At 44.1% G+C, this 18,105-nt stretch overlaps 1 protein-coding gene across 1 annotated transcript in view; it reads right to left on the bottom strand.

Annotated features, from left to right (window-relative positions):
- Positions 1-18,105, bottom strand: part of LOC311228222 (POU domain, class 2, transcription factor 1-like) — a gene marked incomplete at both ends in the record, with an annotated part of 67,508 nt that overhangs the window by 31,184 nt on the left and 18,219 nt on the right. Inside the window, 4 exons of the mRNA XM_084314133.1 lie at positions 307-398; positions 485-629; positions 7,940-8,161; positions 12,617-12,712. Coding sequence (XP_084170259.1) covers positions 307-398; positions 485-629; positions 7,940-8,161; positions 12,617-12,712 — 555 coding nt within the window. The remainder of the gene's footprint in view (positions 1-306; positions 399-484; positions 630-7,939; positions 8,162-12,616; positions 12,713-18,105) is intronic.

Below are 18,105 nucleotides of genomic sequence, written 5' to 3'. Positions count from 1 at the left end.
AATTGCATGCTTTTGCAGAGGACAAGAAGCCTTCAGTCGACTCCTTCAAACATTAAGCACCCCCCACAGCCCAAATGGAATGATAAAAAAAATTTAAATTAAAATATTATACTTTTTTTTTTTTTTTTTTTTTTTTTTTTTTTTTAAGTCTACCAATAGTCGACTAACGGCAAATTTTGGCCAATCCTAGTCGACCATCCAAATCCTTAGTCGGGGACAGCCCTACTGACTAATACAGCAGAGTAGGAACCTGGGCCTCATTACTGACTAGTACAGCAGAGTAGGAACCTGCGCCTCATTACTGACCTGAGTGGCAAGGGTGATGCTCTGTTGAGTCTGCAGGAGGTTGGCTTGGCTTTGAGGTAGTTGATTTAAAAGACTCTGGGCTTGCAAGAGGCCTGGCGAGGAGGACAAGAAGAGGGCGAAGATGATTAGGGGACAAAGGAGAGAGAGAGACTTGCCTCTCGTCAGGGGCGCTGCTCACCTTGGAGGTGCATGCTCTGCTGGCCGTGTGGGGTCTGTGAGATGATGAACTGGGCCGGCTGCAGCTGCGTGGCGATGGAGTGACCGGGCTGCACCAGAACAAACTGGGGCAGACTGAGATTCTGCTGCTGCAGCTGGTGTAACTGCTTCCAGACAGAGAGGAACACAAAATTAAATCACCAAAGAAAAATGGAGGGAAAAAACATGTGTGTATATCAGTTGTCGTCATATGGTGTCCTCAAATCAATGAGAAAAACAGAAAGTGTTTAATAATCAAAATATATATATATTAACTCATTGATAGCCACGCCCCTTTGACCATATTAGGGCTAGCGTGCCAGTAAGGAAGTCAATAGGAGGTCGGGGAAATTTGCGAACGCCTAACTATATCTTAAATTATGGCTATGGGTTAGGGGTGGATGGTATAAACGGTATACGGTATAAACGGTATTAATTTGCTCTACGGTATGGATTTTGACTATACCGTGTAACCGGTAGAGCAGCTCTAAAATAGCAATGACGTCATGTAACCACAGCGCGACTATTTCAATCGCATTTGCCCCTAAAAATAGATAGAATTAGTCATAGATAATAGATATGTGCAAACTGGAAAAAGTTATTTAGGAGGCTTCGCGCAGTGGGCGTGTCAACACGCAATTGTCATTTCATAATAAACACATATCACCGCAGTGCACAGCAAGTTTCAATTTCAGTTCCTGGCATTTTTAACCAGTGGAGAAAGGTAAGAGATGTCCCTATCGTGTTTCTTATATGAATTATTCTACGTTAATAAAACATACCTGGTGATCAACTACAGTTTGCTGTAAACATTATGATATGTGTGTAGTGTTATGATAACGACGGCTGCAGCGGGAGGACGGCTGCAGCAGTGGATTTGCGAATAGCATGCAGCTGCAGAGCCGCAGAGCCAGGGGCGCTTTCATGTCTGGTCACAGGCCCGCTCAACAGCGCCCCCCCCCCACCCAACGGCTGAATTGCCAATGGCTGAATTGGAGTATTGCACTGTGCAATACTTCAGCCGTTGGGTGGGGGGGGGGGGGGGGGGGGGGGGGGGGGGGCGCTGTTGAGCGGGCCTGTGACCAGACCTGAAAGCGGCCCTGGCTCTGCGGCTCTGCAGCTACATATGCTTCTAGCAAAATCCAGCATCCAGCCCCGCTGTTTGCAATGGGAGCAGCACGGAGTCTCGACTCGGGACTTATTTTATTTGGAATATAATGACTTTATACGCAAAAGTAGCCTAGTTTTAAGTTAAAATATTATAAATCTACATGCCTTGAGGATGTCATTCTTTATATAGCCTGCCTATCAGGCAAAAAAAATTATTCTAAGGGAAACACTGATACCGTGATATATACCGTTACCGTCTATGCTTCAAATTATACCGTGATATAAATTTTAGACCATACCGTCCACCCCTACTATGGGTCTAAAACACCCCTCGCTTATCAATGACTTGAGTCAACATGTACGAAACGGATTGTTTTTTAATTGGTACATTTCCGTTTTATACCGTTTTGAATACGAGTATAGTTTGAGATTTTGGAGAATTCCAGAGAAATTCCGCGATAATCGCCCTTTACTGGAATACACAAAACACGTTGTAATTTTTCGGCTGATTTTATGAATCATTTTCAAATAAACGCTAGATTATCGATAGTATATGTGTACTTATGCACGCTAGAGAAGGGGGCTGAAAAATCGATTATCCATGCCGTGGGATACGGCTAACGTTACGCACACACACACACACGCTGCGATGGCGGAGAAAAAACATCTGATTAACCCAAGACTGATAACATAGAGTCCTTACCTCACATCAGATGTTCTGCAAAAAGATTAATCCAATTCCTGATTGCCATTCAAAATATTGATCACGTTTATTGATCCAATGTTATAGTCCAAAACACATAATCGACGCTGCTCCGAGCCTCCCCAGTGAATGTGGTAACAGATACTGCTTGCCCGAGAAGGGAAACCCCGGGAGCGGAGTTTTTTTCTGATGCACAGTCCCACCCACTCCAATCCAATGATGTGCAATACCATCCGGGAGACGATAGGCGGCGGTATTTGCCCTTTTCGAGCTCAGACCCATTCCCAATGATAACGTCAGGCTGGATGGATGAAAAATGAATGGATATCGCTAATAAAATAAATAACGATTAAAACCTGAGATTTCTCGTGATTGGCACTGAACGCATGGCGAGTTAACCCGACTAGTCTCGTGGTTGGTACTGAATGGGTTAAGGCTGTCAAAGTTAACGCGGTATTAGGCTATGTGTCCACTAAAAGCCTTTTTTTCAAGGCGGACCGATTTGAAAAAAAAAAAAAAAAAAAAGCTCAGAGCGTTTTTCTGAGGTTCGCGCCAGCCGCGGCTCCGCCCCTTCCTCGATGAGTTACATTGATGAGCGCGCTCCTTTCCAAAAAGTTTAACTAGTTTCAACTTTATGAGCTGGGAGCGCTCCGACCAAAAACGCTGCCGCCGAGAGCTCATAAACGCGAGGCGCGTCGCTGGGAACAGGAGCGCGCCCGTCGCGTCTCCAGCATAGAAATGAATGACAGAAAGGAGCTGACAACTCATAAAACGTCCCTGGTGGACACAGGCCCTTAACGCACAATTCTATTGACGCTACTATTTTTTTTAACTCACTCACTGTGTGTGTGTGTGTGTGTGTGTGTGTGTGTGTGTGTGTGTGTGTGTGTGTGTGTGTGTGTGTGTGTGTGTGTGTGTGTGTGTGTGTGTGAGAGAGAGGGGGGGGGGGTGAGAGAGATGAGGAAGGGACAAGAGAGAAAGAGAGCTGGGAGTGTGTGTGTGTGTGTGTGTGTGTGTGTGTGTGTGTGTGTGTGTGTGTGTGTGTGTGTGTGTGTGTGAGAGAGAGGGGGGGGGGCGGGGGGGTGATTACTCAGCCCTTGTGTGGGTGAATGTAACAAGTTCCTAACGTTTTCTTTCCCCTATTATTTCATGCACACTTTATTCATTGTTTTAAATTATTATTTTCTTTTAAGTTATTTTGTGCATCACTCTGTTTTGAATTTGATGCAAATTTGCAATGCATGAGGGTCATCCTTTTGTGTTAAATGGCTGCATAAAGCAAGCATTTGTTGACTCATGTTGATAAGAGTATTAAAACTTGGAACTTGAAAAAGATCAGTTTAAGGTAGATAAAATAATTATAATAAAATAAAAATGCGATTAATTTGCGATTAATCGCAAGTTAACTATGGACAATCATGCGATTAATCAGATAAAATATTTTTATCGATTGACAGCACTAATATATATATTAGCCCTAATGGTAGCTCTAACCCTATATATATTAGGGTTGCAAATTGTAAGCATGTTCCTTACTCGATCATTGATAACATTAACGATCAATCAATCGATTAATTGTAAGTAAAAATACCCAATTTACCAAACAATAACAAATGTATTTGTTTCCTCAATCAAAAGGTTTATTTCCACAGCAGCGACATATTGCATTCTCGCAACATTGCATGGCATATGAAACATAGAAATGTAGAGGCCTAGACATATTAAAGGGGAACTATTTTGCTATTTCTTTCACTATTTGGGCAATTTGACACTATTCCTGTGAGTCTCTGGAACACATCTGTAAGGTATTTTTCAATAGAATTCCTTGTTTTGTATTTCTAATCAAGTACTTTGGTGGACCACTTTCTCCCCTTACAGAATCCAAGCTGTTTTTGGCTGGGCTCCGCCCATACTCGCAATGCGCTTTGAGTGACAGTCACCCACCTGCACTGGCAGATACCTTTGGGGGAGAGAGATAGAGAGGGACTAATTAATTTCGCTGCGGGGGGGGGGGGGGGGGGGCATAATCCCACGGGACAATGCATTGGTAACTTGTTTCAAATGACAATATATACCCCCGTGAATATTATTGCACGGATCGGAATACGGGTGCGCACGTGGGAGCGTGCGCTATGATATTTTGCAACAGGTTGACGTTGATACAGCGAGTGCCGATACGAGAGAGAGCGAGAGAGCTCCCCCCCAGTCCCATTACCTCCCACCCGTTTTATCTAGTTCTATGTGTGTGATTCACGGGGTGTGTGTGTGTGTGTGTGTGTGTGAACAGCTGAAGGTCTCTGCTAAATAACCGCTTCCGCATTATTTGCACTCGCTGCTCATATAAACGTATCAGTTGATTGTGGGCGGGCGGTGGCAGATCAGCGCCATAACATGTCAGAGAGCGAGTTAATTCAGAATGGCTTGGTTCAGTGGGGGAGGTTCTGAATGGCTTGGTTCAGTGGGGGAGGTTCTGAATGGCTTGGTTCAGTGGGGGAGGTTCAGAATGGCTTGGTTCAGTGGGGGAGGTTCTGAATGGCTTGGTTCAGTGGGGGAGGTTCAGAATGGCTTGGTTCAGTGGGGGAGGTTCTGAATGGCTTGGTTCAGTGGGGGAGGTTCAGAATGGCTTGGTTCAGTGGGGGAGGTTCTGAATGGCTTGGTTCAGTGGGGGAGGTTCAGAATGGCTTGGTTCAGTGGGGGAGGTTCTGAATGGCTTGGTTCAGTGGGGGAGGTTCTGAATGGCTTGGTTCAGTGGGGGAGGTTCAGAATGGCTTGGTTCAGTGGGGGAGGTTCTGAATGGCTTGGTTCAGTGGGGGAGGTTCAGAATGGCTTGGTTCAGTGGGGGAGGTTCTGAATGGCTTGGTTCAGTGGGGGAGGTTCAGAATGGCTTGGTTCAGTGGGGGAGGTTCTGAATGGCTTGGTTCAGTGGGGGAGGTTCAGAATGGCTTGGTTCAGTGGGGGAGGTTCTGAATGGCTTGGTTCAGTGGGGGAGGTTCTTGTCTCATCTGAACTGGAGGAATGGGACTGAATGAGAATTTCACATCTAGTCAGTGTTGGTACAACTCCACATTGCTAGAAAACAATGCAAACCACTGGAAAAGGCCATTTATAAGATAGGGGACCTTTAAAACACATTTGTGTCGAATTTAACCTCTTGAGCCCGATGGGTCCGGTACCGGACCCAAAATGACATCACGCCATAAATCCATCTCTACAGACTTAATGTTGCGTTTTCCTTTTTTTTTTTTAGCCAAGAGTAAAGACCCTAACCCTGTCAAAACAGCAGTCAAAGTGTATATTTTCAGCAAAACGTTTGTTTACCAATAGGTTAAAGTGTTTAGTGAAATACGAGTTTTGGAAATCTAGTCGGAAACAAGCTAATATCGGCGCTAAGAAATCTGTGCCGCCATTTTGTTTGTAGTCATATGAGGAGAGACCCAGGGCTTTCGATGGGCTTTGGAATTTCGAAAAACGACACTACCCAGCTCAAGCCAGCTCCTGTCAATCATAAGACTTGTGGATTAACTTTTTTAATTATCTTATTTTTCGGGATTATCTACCTCAAACCTGAACGTTATTGGCATAAATTAGTAGGGCTGTCTTAAATACTTCGAAGCTTTGTTCGATGGGCATGGGATTCGAATATGAAAATAAAATTTGAATATATATAAAAAATATAAAATAATTAAGTATTATTATTATTTTTTAATTTTGTGTGCAAAATCAACTGCCTCTCTTTGTTAATTACAACAAGCAATGCTGTTTGTTATTTAAGATGAGGTCGGACTCGGCACTGACAGATTTGTGTTCATTGTGCTGCTTTTATAAAGCCTCAAATGACTGCTTACAATATTTTAAAAAATTAAAAATATTCAAAGGTCAGCCCTATAAATTAGAAAGCAGTTAGTTTCTCTACCTTTCTGTGAACGTCTAGCAAAAAACGGCGTTGCAATCTGATGAAAAATGGCGGAGCAATTTACATAATAAAAAAGTAACTGTACTTAGAGTAGATTTCATTCAGCTTTTTGCTGCACGCCTGGTGATATTAAATCCAGATTGAACTCTGCCATTGGAAAGGGGAGATTTGGCCGGATCCATAGATGTGCAACTTGGCTATGATATTCTATATTCTATAATAATATTTAAAATAGCATGTGACCGGATGGCAGAATTCAGTACTGTATCTACAAAACCTTCTGTTTAATCATCTTCCCTTTGATCTCAAGAAGGTGCTGAATGAGCTCAGTTGCAGTTTTTCATGTCTGGTCAGTTTTGGCATGGTGTTATTCACAGTAAAAAAAATATATATATATTTTTTTAAGATAATTGATATTCTCATTTGGTTCATTACAATTGACTCAAGCCTAGTAACAGACAATATTTCTGACACTGGGAAAACATTCCCTGAGGTCCATAGATGTCCCTAGAGACCTTGTAGAAGTGGAGCAATCTTCCATTTACTTGGGTATGTACGTTTAGCTAGGGCTTAAGAGGTTAAAGATGCATTGTTTTATCAAACTCACAATTTCCTATGACTATGGCATTCCATAGATTGAGCTTGTATGAATGTGTGTGTTGGTATTACAGGGATCTGGATGGCCTGCGATAGGTGCGGCTGGGTGATAGGGGCAGCTGGGTGATAGGGGCAGCTGGGTGATAGGAGCGGCTGGGTGATAGGGGCAGCTGGGTGATAGGGGCAGCTGGGTGATAGGTGCGGCTGGGTGATAGGTGCAGCTGGGTGATAGGAGTGGCTGGGTGATAGGGGCAGCTGGGTGATAGGAGCTGCTGGGTGATAGGGGCAGCTGGGTGATAGGAGCGGCTGGGTGATAGGGGCAGCTGGGTGATAGGGGCAGCTGGGTGATAGGAGCGGCTAGGTGATATGGGCAGCTGGGTGATAGGTGCAGCTGGGTGATAGGAGCGGCTGGGTGATAGGGGGAGCTGGGTGATAGGGGCAGCTGGGTGATAGGGGCAGCTGGGTGATAGGGGCAGCTGGGTGATAGGGGCAGCTGGGTGATAGGGGCAGCTGGGTGATAGGGGCAGCTGGGTGATAGGGGCAGCTGGGTGATAGGGGCAGCTGGGTGATAGGAGTGGCTGGGTGATAGGGGGAGCTGGGTGATAGGGGCAGCTGGGTGATAGGGGCAGCTGGGTGATAGGAGTGGCTGGGTGATAGGGGCAGCTGGGTGATGGGGGTGTGTGTGTGTCTTACAGGGATCTGGATGGGCTGCGACAGGGGCAGCTGGGTGATGGGCGTGTGTGTGTGTCTTACAGGGATCTGGATGGGCTGCGACAGGGGCAGCTGGGTGATGGGGGTGTGTGTGTGTCTTACAGGGATCTGGATGGGCTGCGACAGGGGCAGCTGGGTGATGGGCGTGTGTGTGTGTCTTACAGGGATCTGGATGGGCTGCGACAGGGGCAGCTGGGTAATGGGGGTGTGTGTGTGTCTTACAGGGATCTGGATGGGCTGCGACAGGGGCAGCTGGGTGATGGGGGTGTGTGTGTGTCTTACAGGGATCTGGATGGGCTGCGACAGGGGCAGCTGGGTGATGGGGGTGTGTGTGTGTCTTACAGGGATCTGGATGGGCTGCGACAGGGGCAGCTGGGTGATGGGGGTGTGTGTGTGTGTCTTACAGGGATCTGGATGGGCTGCGACAGGGGCAGCTGGGTGATGGGGGTGTGTGTGTGTCTTACAGGGATCTGGATGGGCTGCGACAGGGGCAGCTGGGTGATGGGCGTGGCTGCGGAGGCGGAGATGTTGGCCCCCTGGTTGGCTGAATGTTGCACGGCTGCAGCCAGGAGCTGAGCCTGGGCTTGTTGAAGCAACATCTGCTGCTGAGCTGGGGTCAGGGTCAACTGCACGGGGGGGGGGGGGGGGGGGGGGGGGGGGAGAGGGGGGGTTATTAGGTGCACACTGCAAGAAATATCATTATGAAACCATGAGGGCTCTTCCAACACAATGATCCATCCTGCTGAGTGCGAGAGCCCTCGTAGTTTGACAGTGAAAAAGAGGAGGGAAATGTTGATTTGTACATTTAACTATAATTTTAAATAAAATAAAAGATATTAAAAAAAATTAGTTGTCATCTTGCGAATGCCATCCTAAATAAAACTGCACTGGTCGATATGTTTGACAGAAAGTTTAATAACAGATAGTCTGGTTTCCATCCTGTTCCATGTTTTGTTTTTTTCAACCATAGGCTAGCACTCACTCACTCACTCACTCACTCACTCACTCACTCACTCACTCACTCACTCACTCACGGTGGATGGATGGTGGGCTCTTGCTACATTATGATTCTTCTATACATTTTTGATGTGAACGTATAGCAGACTTCATGTTAGGGCTGGGAGATTCTTGCTAAAATGTGAATCACAAAAAAAAATATATAGATATGTTATAAAAAAAATCATCATAACTTATAAATGAGATTGCATAGGTCTATGAATCGAGATCGCGATTTTTTCCGATTAATTGCCCAGCCCTACTTCATGTTAACTCATCACCTACCTAAGACCAACTCATCACCTACCTAAGACTAACTCATCACCTACCAACTCATCACCTACATAAGACCAACTCATCACCTACATACTCATCACCTACATAAGACCAACTCATCACCTACCTAAGACTAACTCATCACCTACCAACTCATCACCTACCTAAGACTAACTCATCACCTACCTAAGACTAACTCATCACCTACCTAAGACCAACTCATCACCTACCTAAGACTAACTCATCACCTACCTAAGACTAACTCATCACCTACATAAGACTAACTCATCACCTACCTAAGACTAACTCATCACCTACCTAAGACTAACTCATCACCTACCAACTCATCACCTACCTAAGACTAACTCATCACCTACCTAAGCTACCTAAGACTAACTCATCACCTACCTAAGACCAACTCATCACCTACATAAGACCAACTCATCACCTACCAACTCATCACCTACCTAAGACTAACTCATCACATACATAAGACTAACTAATCACCTACCTAAGACTAACTCATCACCTACCTAAGACTAACTCATCACCTACCTAAGACTAACTCATCACCTACCTAAGACTAACTCATCGCCTACCTAAGACCAACTCATCACCTACCTAAGACTAACTCATAACCTACCTAAGACTAACTCATCACCTACCTAAGACCAACTCATCACCTACCTAAGACTAACTCATCACCTACCTAAGACCAACTCATCACCTACCTAAGACCAACTCATCACCTACCAAAGACCAACTCATCACCTACTAACTCATCACCTACCTAAGACTAACTCATCACCTACTAACTCATCACCTACCTAAGACTAACTCATCACCTACCTAAGACCAACTCATCCCCTACCTAAGACCAACTCATCACCTACCTAAGACTAACTCATCGCCCACCTACCTAAGACCAACTCATCACCTACCTAAGACCAACTCATCACCTACCTAAGACCAACTCATCACCTACCTAAGACTAACTCATCACCCACCTATCTAAGACCAACTCATCACCTACCTAAGACCAACTCATCACCTACCTAAGACTAACTCATCACCTACCTAAGACCAACTCATCACCTACCTAAGACCAACTCATCACCTACCTAAGACCAACTCATCACCTACCTAAGACTAACTCATCACCTACCTAAGACCAACTCATCACCTACCTAAGACTAACTCATCACCTACCTAAGACCAACTCATCACCTACCTAAGACCAACTCATCACCTACCTAAGACCAACTCATCACCTACCTAAGACTAACTCATCACCTACCTAAGACTAACTCATCACCTACCTAAGACCAACTCATCACCTACCTAAGACTAACTCATCACCTACCTAAGACCAACTCATCACCTACCTAAGACTAACTCATCACCTACCTAAAACCAACTCATCACCTACCTAAGACCAACTCATCACCTACCTAAGACCAACTCATCACCTACCTAAGACCAACTCATCACCTACCTAAGACTAACTCATCACCTACCTAAGACTAACTCATCACCTACCTAAGACTAACTCATCACCTACCAACTCATCACCTACCTAAGACTAACTCATCACCTACCTAAGCTACCTAAGACTAACTCATCACCTACCTAAGACCAACTCATCACCTACCTAAGACTAACTCATCACCTACATAAGACCAACTCATCACCTACCAACTCATCACCTACCTAAGACTAACTCATCACATACATAAGACTAACTAATCACCTACCTAAGACCAACTCATCACCTACCTAAGACTAACTCATCACCTACCTAAGACCAACTCATCACCTACCTAAGACCAACTCATCACCTACCTAAGACCAACTCATCACCTACCAAAGACCAACTCATCACCTACCTAAGACTAACTCATCACCTACTAACTCATCACCTACCTAAGACTAACTCATCACCTACCTAAGACCAACTCATCACCTACCTAAGACCAACTCATCACCTACCTAAGACTAACTCATCACCCACCTACCTAAGACCAACTCATCACCTACCTAAGACCAACTCATCACCAACCAACTCATCACCTACCTAAGACCAACTCATCACCTACCTAAGACTAACTCATCACCTACCTAAGACCAACTCAGCACCTACCTAAGACTAACTCAACACCTACCTAAGACTAACTCATCACCTACCTAAGACCAACTCATCACCTACCTAAGACTAACTCATCACCTACCTAAGACTAACTCATCACCTACCTAAGACCAACTCATCACCTACCTAAGACCAACTCATCACCTACCAAAGACCAACTCATCACCTACCAAAGACCAACTCATCACCTACTAACTCATCACCTACCTAAGACTAACTCATCACCTACTAACTCATCACCTACCTAAGACCAACTCATCACCTACCTAAGACTAACTCATCACCTACCTAAGACTAACTCATCACCTACCTAAGACCAACTCATCACCTACCTAAGACCAACTCATCACCTACCTAAGACTAACTCATCACCTACCTAAGACTAACTCATCACCTACCTAAGACCAACTCATCACCTACCTAAGACTAACTCATCACGACTAACTCATCACCTACCTAAGACTAACTCATCACCTACCTAAGACTAACTCATCACCTACCTAAGACCAACTCATCACCTACCTAAGACCAACTCATCACCTACCTAAGACTAACTCATCACCTACCTAAGACCAACTCATCACCTACCTAAGACCAACTCATCACCTACCTAAGACTAACTCATCACCTAACTCATCACCTACCTAAGACTAACTCATCACCTACCTAAGACCAACTCATCACCTACCTAAGACTAACTCATCACCTACCTAAGACTAACTCATCACCTACCTAAGACTAACTCATCACCTACCTAAGACCAACTCATCACCTACCTAAGACCAACTCATCACCTACCTAAGACCAACTCATCACCTACCTAAGACCAACTCATCACCTACCTAAGACTAACTCATCACCTACCTAAGACTAACTCATCACCTACCTAAGACCAACTCATCGAGCCCAGCTCTCTGCGTTGCTACCGGCTTGGCCGGCTAGAGGGTGGAAGTCGGTGGGTGGGGATTGGACGTTGTGGACAGCGACTCCTACAGGTCGGTTGGGTGACGCCTGCACAGCAGAAACAGGAAGTATCGGGGGCATAGATTTTTTTTTTATTGCACTTTGAAACGGTTTCCTTGCATTATTATGCTATTATCATATTAGTGAAAAATTCTCAAAACGGCAATAATATCGCTTATCGCAAACATTTCTGGGACAATTAATTGCCCAGCAAAATGTGTTATCATGGGGCGCCCGAGTGGCGCACCTACGCGGTCGACCCGCGCCCGGACGTACATTTGCTGCATGTCCTTCCCCCATATCTTCTCCCGATATTCCTCTCCCTGCTCTCTGTCTGACCAGGGGAAAAAACTGTAAAAGTACTAAAAATAAATCTTTAAATTATTATTTTTTATGATTCTTGCTTGGAAGAATTATAATATATATCTTTTTTTATATATATATGAAAGACCATTATAAGTATGCAGTATGATAACTACATCGCTGACGTTTTTAACAAACCAAACGGTTATGGTTATTTCAATAGTACATGATGCACCAGACATGCATGTTATGAGTGGCCGTGCTCCACCCACGCAAGATGGCCGCCATGTGGCAACGTCGGTCTCCGTTGGCCAGCAGCGCGGGTGAGTCATCTAGTGATATATATATCTATGAGCTCGAGTTCTACCTGGAGCCACGGAGGCTTCATGCCACTTACTCCTGCTATCTGTGCCCCGGTCAACATTAACTGGGTTTGAGGCAGCGCACCCTGCAGGACGGAGGTGGGAAGAGCACCTGAGTCTTCCGACTGAGACTAGTGGAGGTAAAGCAGAGGACAGCTCAGAGAGAGAGACGCTTCCACAACAGAGGCCGGGACGGATAATCAAGATAAACATAAATAAAAAAGGTGGCTAAATTTGGATGACCCGTTGGAAAAAAGACGAGGATGTGTACTGTAACCCCAAAAATTATGTTTCAAGAAAAAACAAGTGGGATTAGTGAACCCAGACACCAGTCAACACAACAAGAGAAACACAAGAAGAGTCTCTACGACACATGAACAGGCTCGTCAGTATGAGGCTTGGAGGCACGGAGAGCGTTTGAATTTAAAAGCCAGTGAGAAAGTGGGTGGGGGGGGGGCAGAGATGCTAATTAAAATAACTGTTATGCAGTGCATGTAAATTCTGCATAGATTTGCATATTCTCCACCATCTGTTTCCAGGCAACCGCAGAACAGCTCATTAGCATACAGGGTTGATTAATCTGCCTTGTTGCCAGGCGCCAGTGAGAGAGCCTGGCTCATTTAAATTAACTCTTCCTGTGTGTGTGTGAGTGAGTGAGTGAGTGAGTGAGTGAGTGAGTGAGTGAGTGAGTGAGTGAGTGAGTGAGTTGAGTGAGTGAGTGAGTGTGTGAGTGAGGGGAGTGAGTGAGTGAGTGAGTGAGTGAGTGAGTGAGTGAGTGAGTGAGTGGTGAGTGAGTGAGTGAGTGAGTGAGTGAGTGAGTGAGTGAGTGAGTGAGTGAGTGAGTGAGATGAGTGAGTGAGTGAGTGAGTGAGTGAGTGAGTGAGTGAGTGAGTGAGTGAGTGAGTGAGAGAGAGAGAGATGAGGAGAGAGAGAGAGAGGAGAGAGAGAGAGAGAGAGAGAGAGAGAAGAGAGAGAGAGAGAGAGAGAGAGAGAGAGAGAGGAGAGAGAGAGAGAGAGAGAGAGAGAGAGAGAGAGAGAGAGAGAGAGAGAGAGAGAGAGAGAGAGAGAGAGAGAGAGAGAGAGAGAGAGAGAGAGATTTTTTTTTTTAAAGTACTTTATTTTGACTGTATGAAACAAAAACTACTTTACATCAAGCCTTTAAAAAAGACTTTTCATCTTCAAGATTAAAAAAACAATACAAACAAATAAATAAATAGAGCTTCACATATTCATAATGTTGTTAAAAACCAATTCATCATCAAAGACATCACAAATCACATTTCCATAACACCATTCCTGAGCAAAAACCTCCAAATTTCCCATAGCTTTATAAAACCTGAACTCCAGCCAGACTCTAGCCTTCACATTACAGCACCACACTAACACTGCATCCTGGTCCCCGGTTTATCTTCCACTCTGTTTCTCCTGTTTACATAGACTGCAAGCTTAGCTTCCCCCACCAGAAAATTAAGCAGTTGCCATTTTTTCCTATTGTCTTTTTTATATCCTGCTCCAAAAATATAACCAATAACAGAAAAGGTTTCACCAAAAAGCCTAAAAACGTCGGTGAGCAGCTCAAACAGCCCTAAAAGCCTGTTACACTCTAAAAACGCATGAAAAACAGTCTCAGTCAACCCACAGAAAGGACATTTATTATCCACCTCTGGGTTGATGATGGAAACAAAAGCGTTCACTGCCACAGCACCATGCAGAATCCTCCACTGAAGGTCAGCCGTTTGTTTTTTTAAAGGAGGTTTATATAAAACTCTCCACACAGGTTGAGTGTCATTACTTGCACACAGCCTACTCCTCCATACAGTGTCCACTCTATTGTTTAGCCATTTCTTATTAATTACTTTGACACAGTTTCTGTACCACAATTTCCTATCCATTTTGTAAAAAGCTGAACCCTTTACAAAAAGTAGAGGACCAGACATTTCTCCCAGTACAGGGCTCAGGTAGATATTTGGAAACTCATCCTGTTTATCCGGTTTTAAAGCTCCACTGCTGTATAATCTAAGCATTCCCAACTCCTCAACAGTCAACCTCTGTCTCCAGAGATCCAGCACCCTGGTTGCGTAGCGCTGTGACCTCAGGCCCAATAACGAACACACAGCCTGAGCATCCTTTAACTCTGGTCCTGCTGTGTCTGCCAGCCGTCTCAGGCGTACCACTTCGGCAGCACACAGCAGTCCAGTCAGCCCAGGATTTGCACAGTCGCCTATATCCATCCTTGCACCGTGAACAAGAGGCTCCTCAAGTAACCAGTGCAACGATTTAATAGAAGTATTCCTTGTGCACTTGAAAAGTGTCCAACATTTAAAAACCCCCTGATAAAAAGGAGGAAGTGCATTTAACCTTAAAGTCGTCGGGTCTGTTAAAAACAAAGATACATCAAGTCCAAGACTATTTACTTGTCGAAGAATAAAAGAGGCAACTTCTCTCCAAACTAAATCTCTTGGTCCTAACAGATATCGCTGTATGAACTGTAGCCTCAAAGTCGCTGTCCTACTCGCTAAATGAACCAGGCCTTGCCCTCCCTCTTCTCTGGGCAAAAACAAAACACTCTGAGGAACCCAGTGCAGGCGATCCCAAAAGAAATCAACCATCTTTGCCTGCAACCGCACCAACATGCCTGAAGGAGGCTCCACACATGCCAGCTTATGCCACAAGGTAGAAGCCACAAGGTTATTTATTATCAGGACTCTGCCTCTATAGGAAATCTGAGGCAACAGCCATCTCCACTTAAACAGCCTTCCTTCTACTTTCTCCACCACATTCTCCCAATTTTTCTGTACAATCGTGTCATTCCCAAGGTATAGCCCCAAATATTTAAAACCATCCCTTTTCCAGATCATGTTTTGAGGTAACACAGGTAATCTACTATGCCAGTTTCCCACAGCTAACGCCTCACTCTTCCTCCAATTTATTTTGGCAGAAGACACAGCCCTAAAACTGTCAGCAATTCTTTCCAATATATTTACATCGTTTTGATTTTTTACAAAAACAACTACATCATCAGCATAAGCTGACAAAACAATGTTATCCTGGAACCCAGGTATAGCTAACCCCCTCATCTCATTTCTCAATGATTGTAACATGGGTTCCAATGAAATTGCATATAACATGCCAGAAAGAGCGCAGCCTTGCCTAATACCCCTTTGTACCTCAAAAGGAGCACATAGAGAACCATTGAATTTTAACACACTCTCAATGTTCTGATACAAAACTTTCACCATAGCAATGAGACCATCGCTGAACCCAAAACTCTTCATAACACTCCAGAGATAATTGTGCTCAACGCGGTCAAATGCTTTCTCCTGATCTATTGAAATAAGAGCAGTATTCAATCCCAATGAATCAGAGACACCCAAAACATCACGAATTAAATATACATTATCTAAAATTGACCTGCCAGGTACACAATACGTCTGATCACGATGTATGATCTGATCCATCACTTCTCTCAGACGGTTTGCTAAGGTCTTTGACAAAATCTTATATTCACTGCATAATATTGACACAGGCCTCCAATTCCTTATGTCCTGCAAAGACCCCTTTTTTGGCAGTAAGGTTATCACTGCCCTGCGACACGAAAGTGGCAACGCAGAATACCTCGAGAAGGTCGTCTTTCACAATGTCCCAAAAGGCTTTGTAAAACTCCACCGTCAAACCGTCAATACCAGGGGCTTTCCCGCCACCCATGCTCTGTAAGGCAGAATAGAGCTCCGACGAGTCCAAAGGTCTTTCCAGCAGCACATTCGACTCCCGTGATACTGTGGGCAATCCTTCACAAAAAGACTGTAGAAGGACATCATTGTCAGTGTACTCACTGCTATACAAAGCAGAATAAAACTCGACGGCCCGTCTCCGGATCTGACTGGCATCAGTGATGTCCTGCCCTGTCTCTGACAGAAGAGAGTGAATGAATTTATTCTGTCCATTCTTCTTTTCCAGACCGAAGAAGTAACTGGAAGGCACATCCATAGCATTGACATTCATAAATCTAGACCTTAACAAAGCTCCTTGAGCCTTCACACCTAGCAGGTCAGCTAAAGCCATTTTTTTTTTATTAAGGACTTCAAACTGTCCTTGATTTCCTGTGGACCCAAACATTTTCTCAAGGTCCACTATCTCAGTCTCCAAATCTCTCATGGAGGTAGTGATGTCTCTAGTCACATTGAGAGTGTGTTGTTGACAAAGCATTTTAATTTCTACTTTGCCACAGTCCCACCACTGCCTAAGAGAAGAGAACTCATTCTTCCTACTCCTAAACAGGACCCAAAAAAAACTAAAAACATCCCTAAAATCCTTTTCATGGAGCAAAGCTGAATTAAAATGCCAATACGCACTTCTAGGCACCAGATTCTTAATAAAGACATTGCACATTACCAATGAATGGTCTGTAAAACCAACAGGCAATATTTTACACATTTTAAAAACATTAAAATGATGTTTAAAACAATAAAAACGGTCAAGTCTAGCTAAGGAGACAACATTATCCCTACAATGAGACCATGTATACTGGCGCTCATTCCCATGAAACCTCCTCCACACATCAACCAAGCCGTGTGTGTGTACAAGCTTTCTTAATGCACTTTGAGAAGCTGGATGGGGTTCATTATGATTCCTGTCTAAACTGTTATTCTCTGTGCAATTGAAATCTCCAGAAAAAAATAAGAAATCATCCGGACTAAAATCGGACAATTTAGTACACACTATATCTAAAAAAGCCTTTCTTTCAGGCCCTTTAGAAGGAGCATAAATATTCAATAAAACCACATTAAATGTTTCAAAATGTGCTTTCACTACAATGAACCTACCCTCTACAACATGTTCTACAGTATAGGAAGCAGGAATAAAACGTTTTGAGAATAAAAAACCAACTCCACTACTAATTGTAGTATTATGACTCAACACTAAATCACCTTCCCATTCTTTCCTCCACTCTACCTCATTTACTTTATCACTGTGCGTCTCCTGCATAAAAAGAACATCAATGTGTTTTAACTTGACCAGTTCAAACAGCGTTGCACGTTTTCTCACATCTCTTGCCCCATTCAAGTTCAAAGTTCCAACCTTAAAATGTTCCATGGAGAGAAGAGGAGTGACTAAAACGCACAATAACAATAAATTAAAAGTTGCCCCTTGTTTTCCTTTCATAAATTTGTTTTCTGACCTTTGGCAGTAATTTCCTTAGTCTATACACTTCCTGCTTAGTAAAGCTGTTATTTCCCATGTGAAACCTGACAGACGTATAGAAAGCCTCTGTATCAGTAATATGTTCCTCTATTTTGAAGCCCCGAACATTCTTGTTTTCCTGTAGCAAAGTTTTGATGGTTTTGACTGACAGTGATTTTCTGTTTTGTGACTTCTTTATCTCAGACATGTCACTACAATCTGACGCATACTCCTCACTATCACTCTGGTCTGACTGTGAAGTCATTCCTTTGCGTTCATGAGGTGCAGATTGTGAAACATCCTCATCTACCATTTCACCTCATTAGTCTGGTCAATAACTCCT

The sequence above is a fragment of the Notolepis coatsorum genome, assembly GCF_963971535.1.
Source record: "Notolepis coatsorum genome assembly, chromosome: 5".
Taxonomy (NCBI): domain Eukaryota; kingdom Metazoa; phylum Chordata; class Actinopteri; order Aulopiformes; family Paralepididae; genus Notolepis; species Notolepis coatsorum.
The sequence above is the reverse complement of the archived record's forward strand: the minus strand, read 5'-3'. Positions and strand labels throughout refer to the sequence as shown.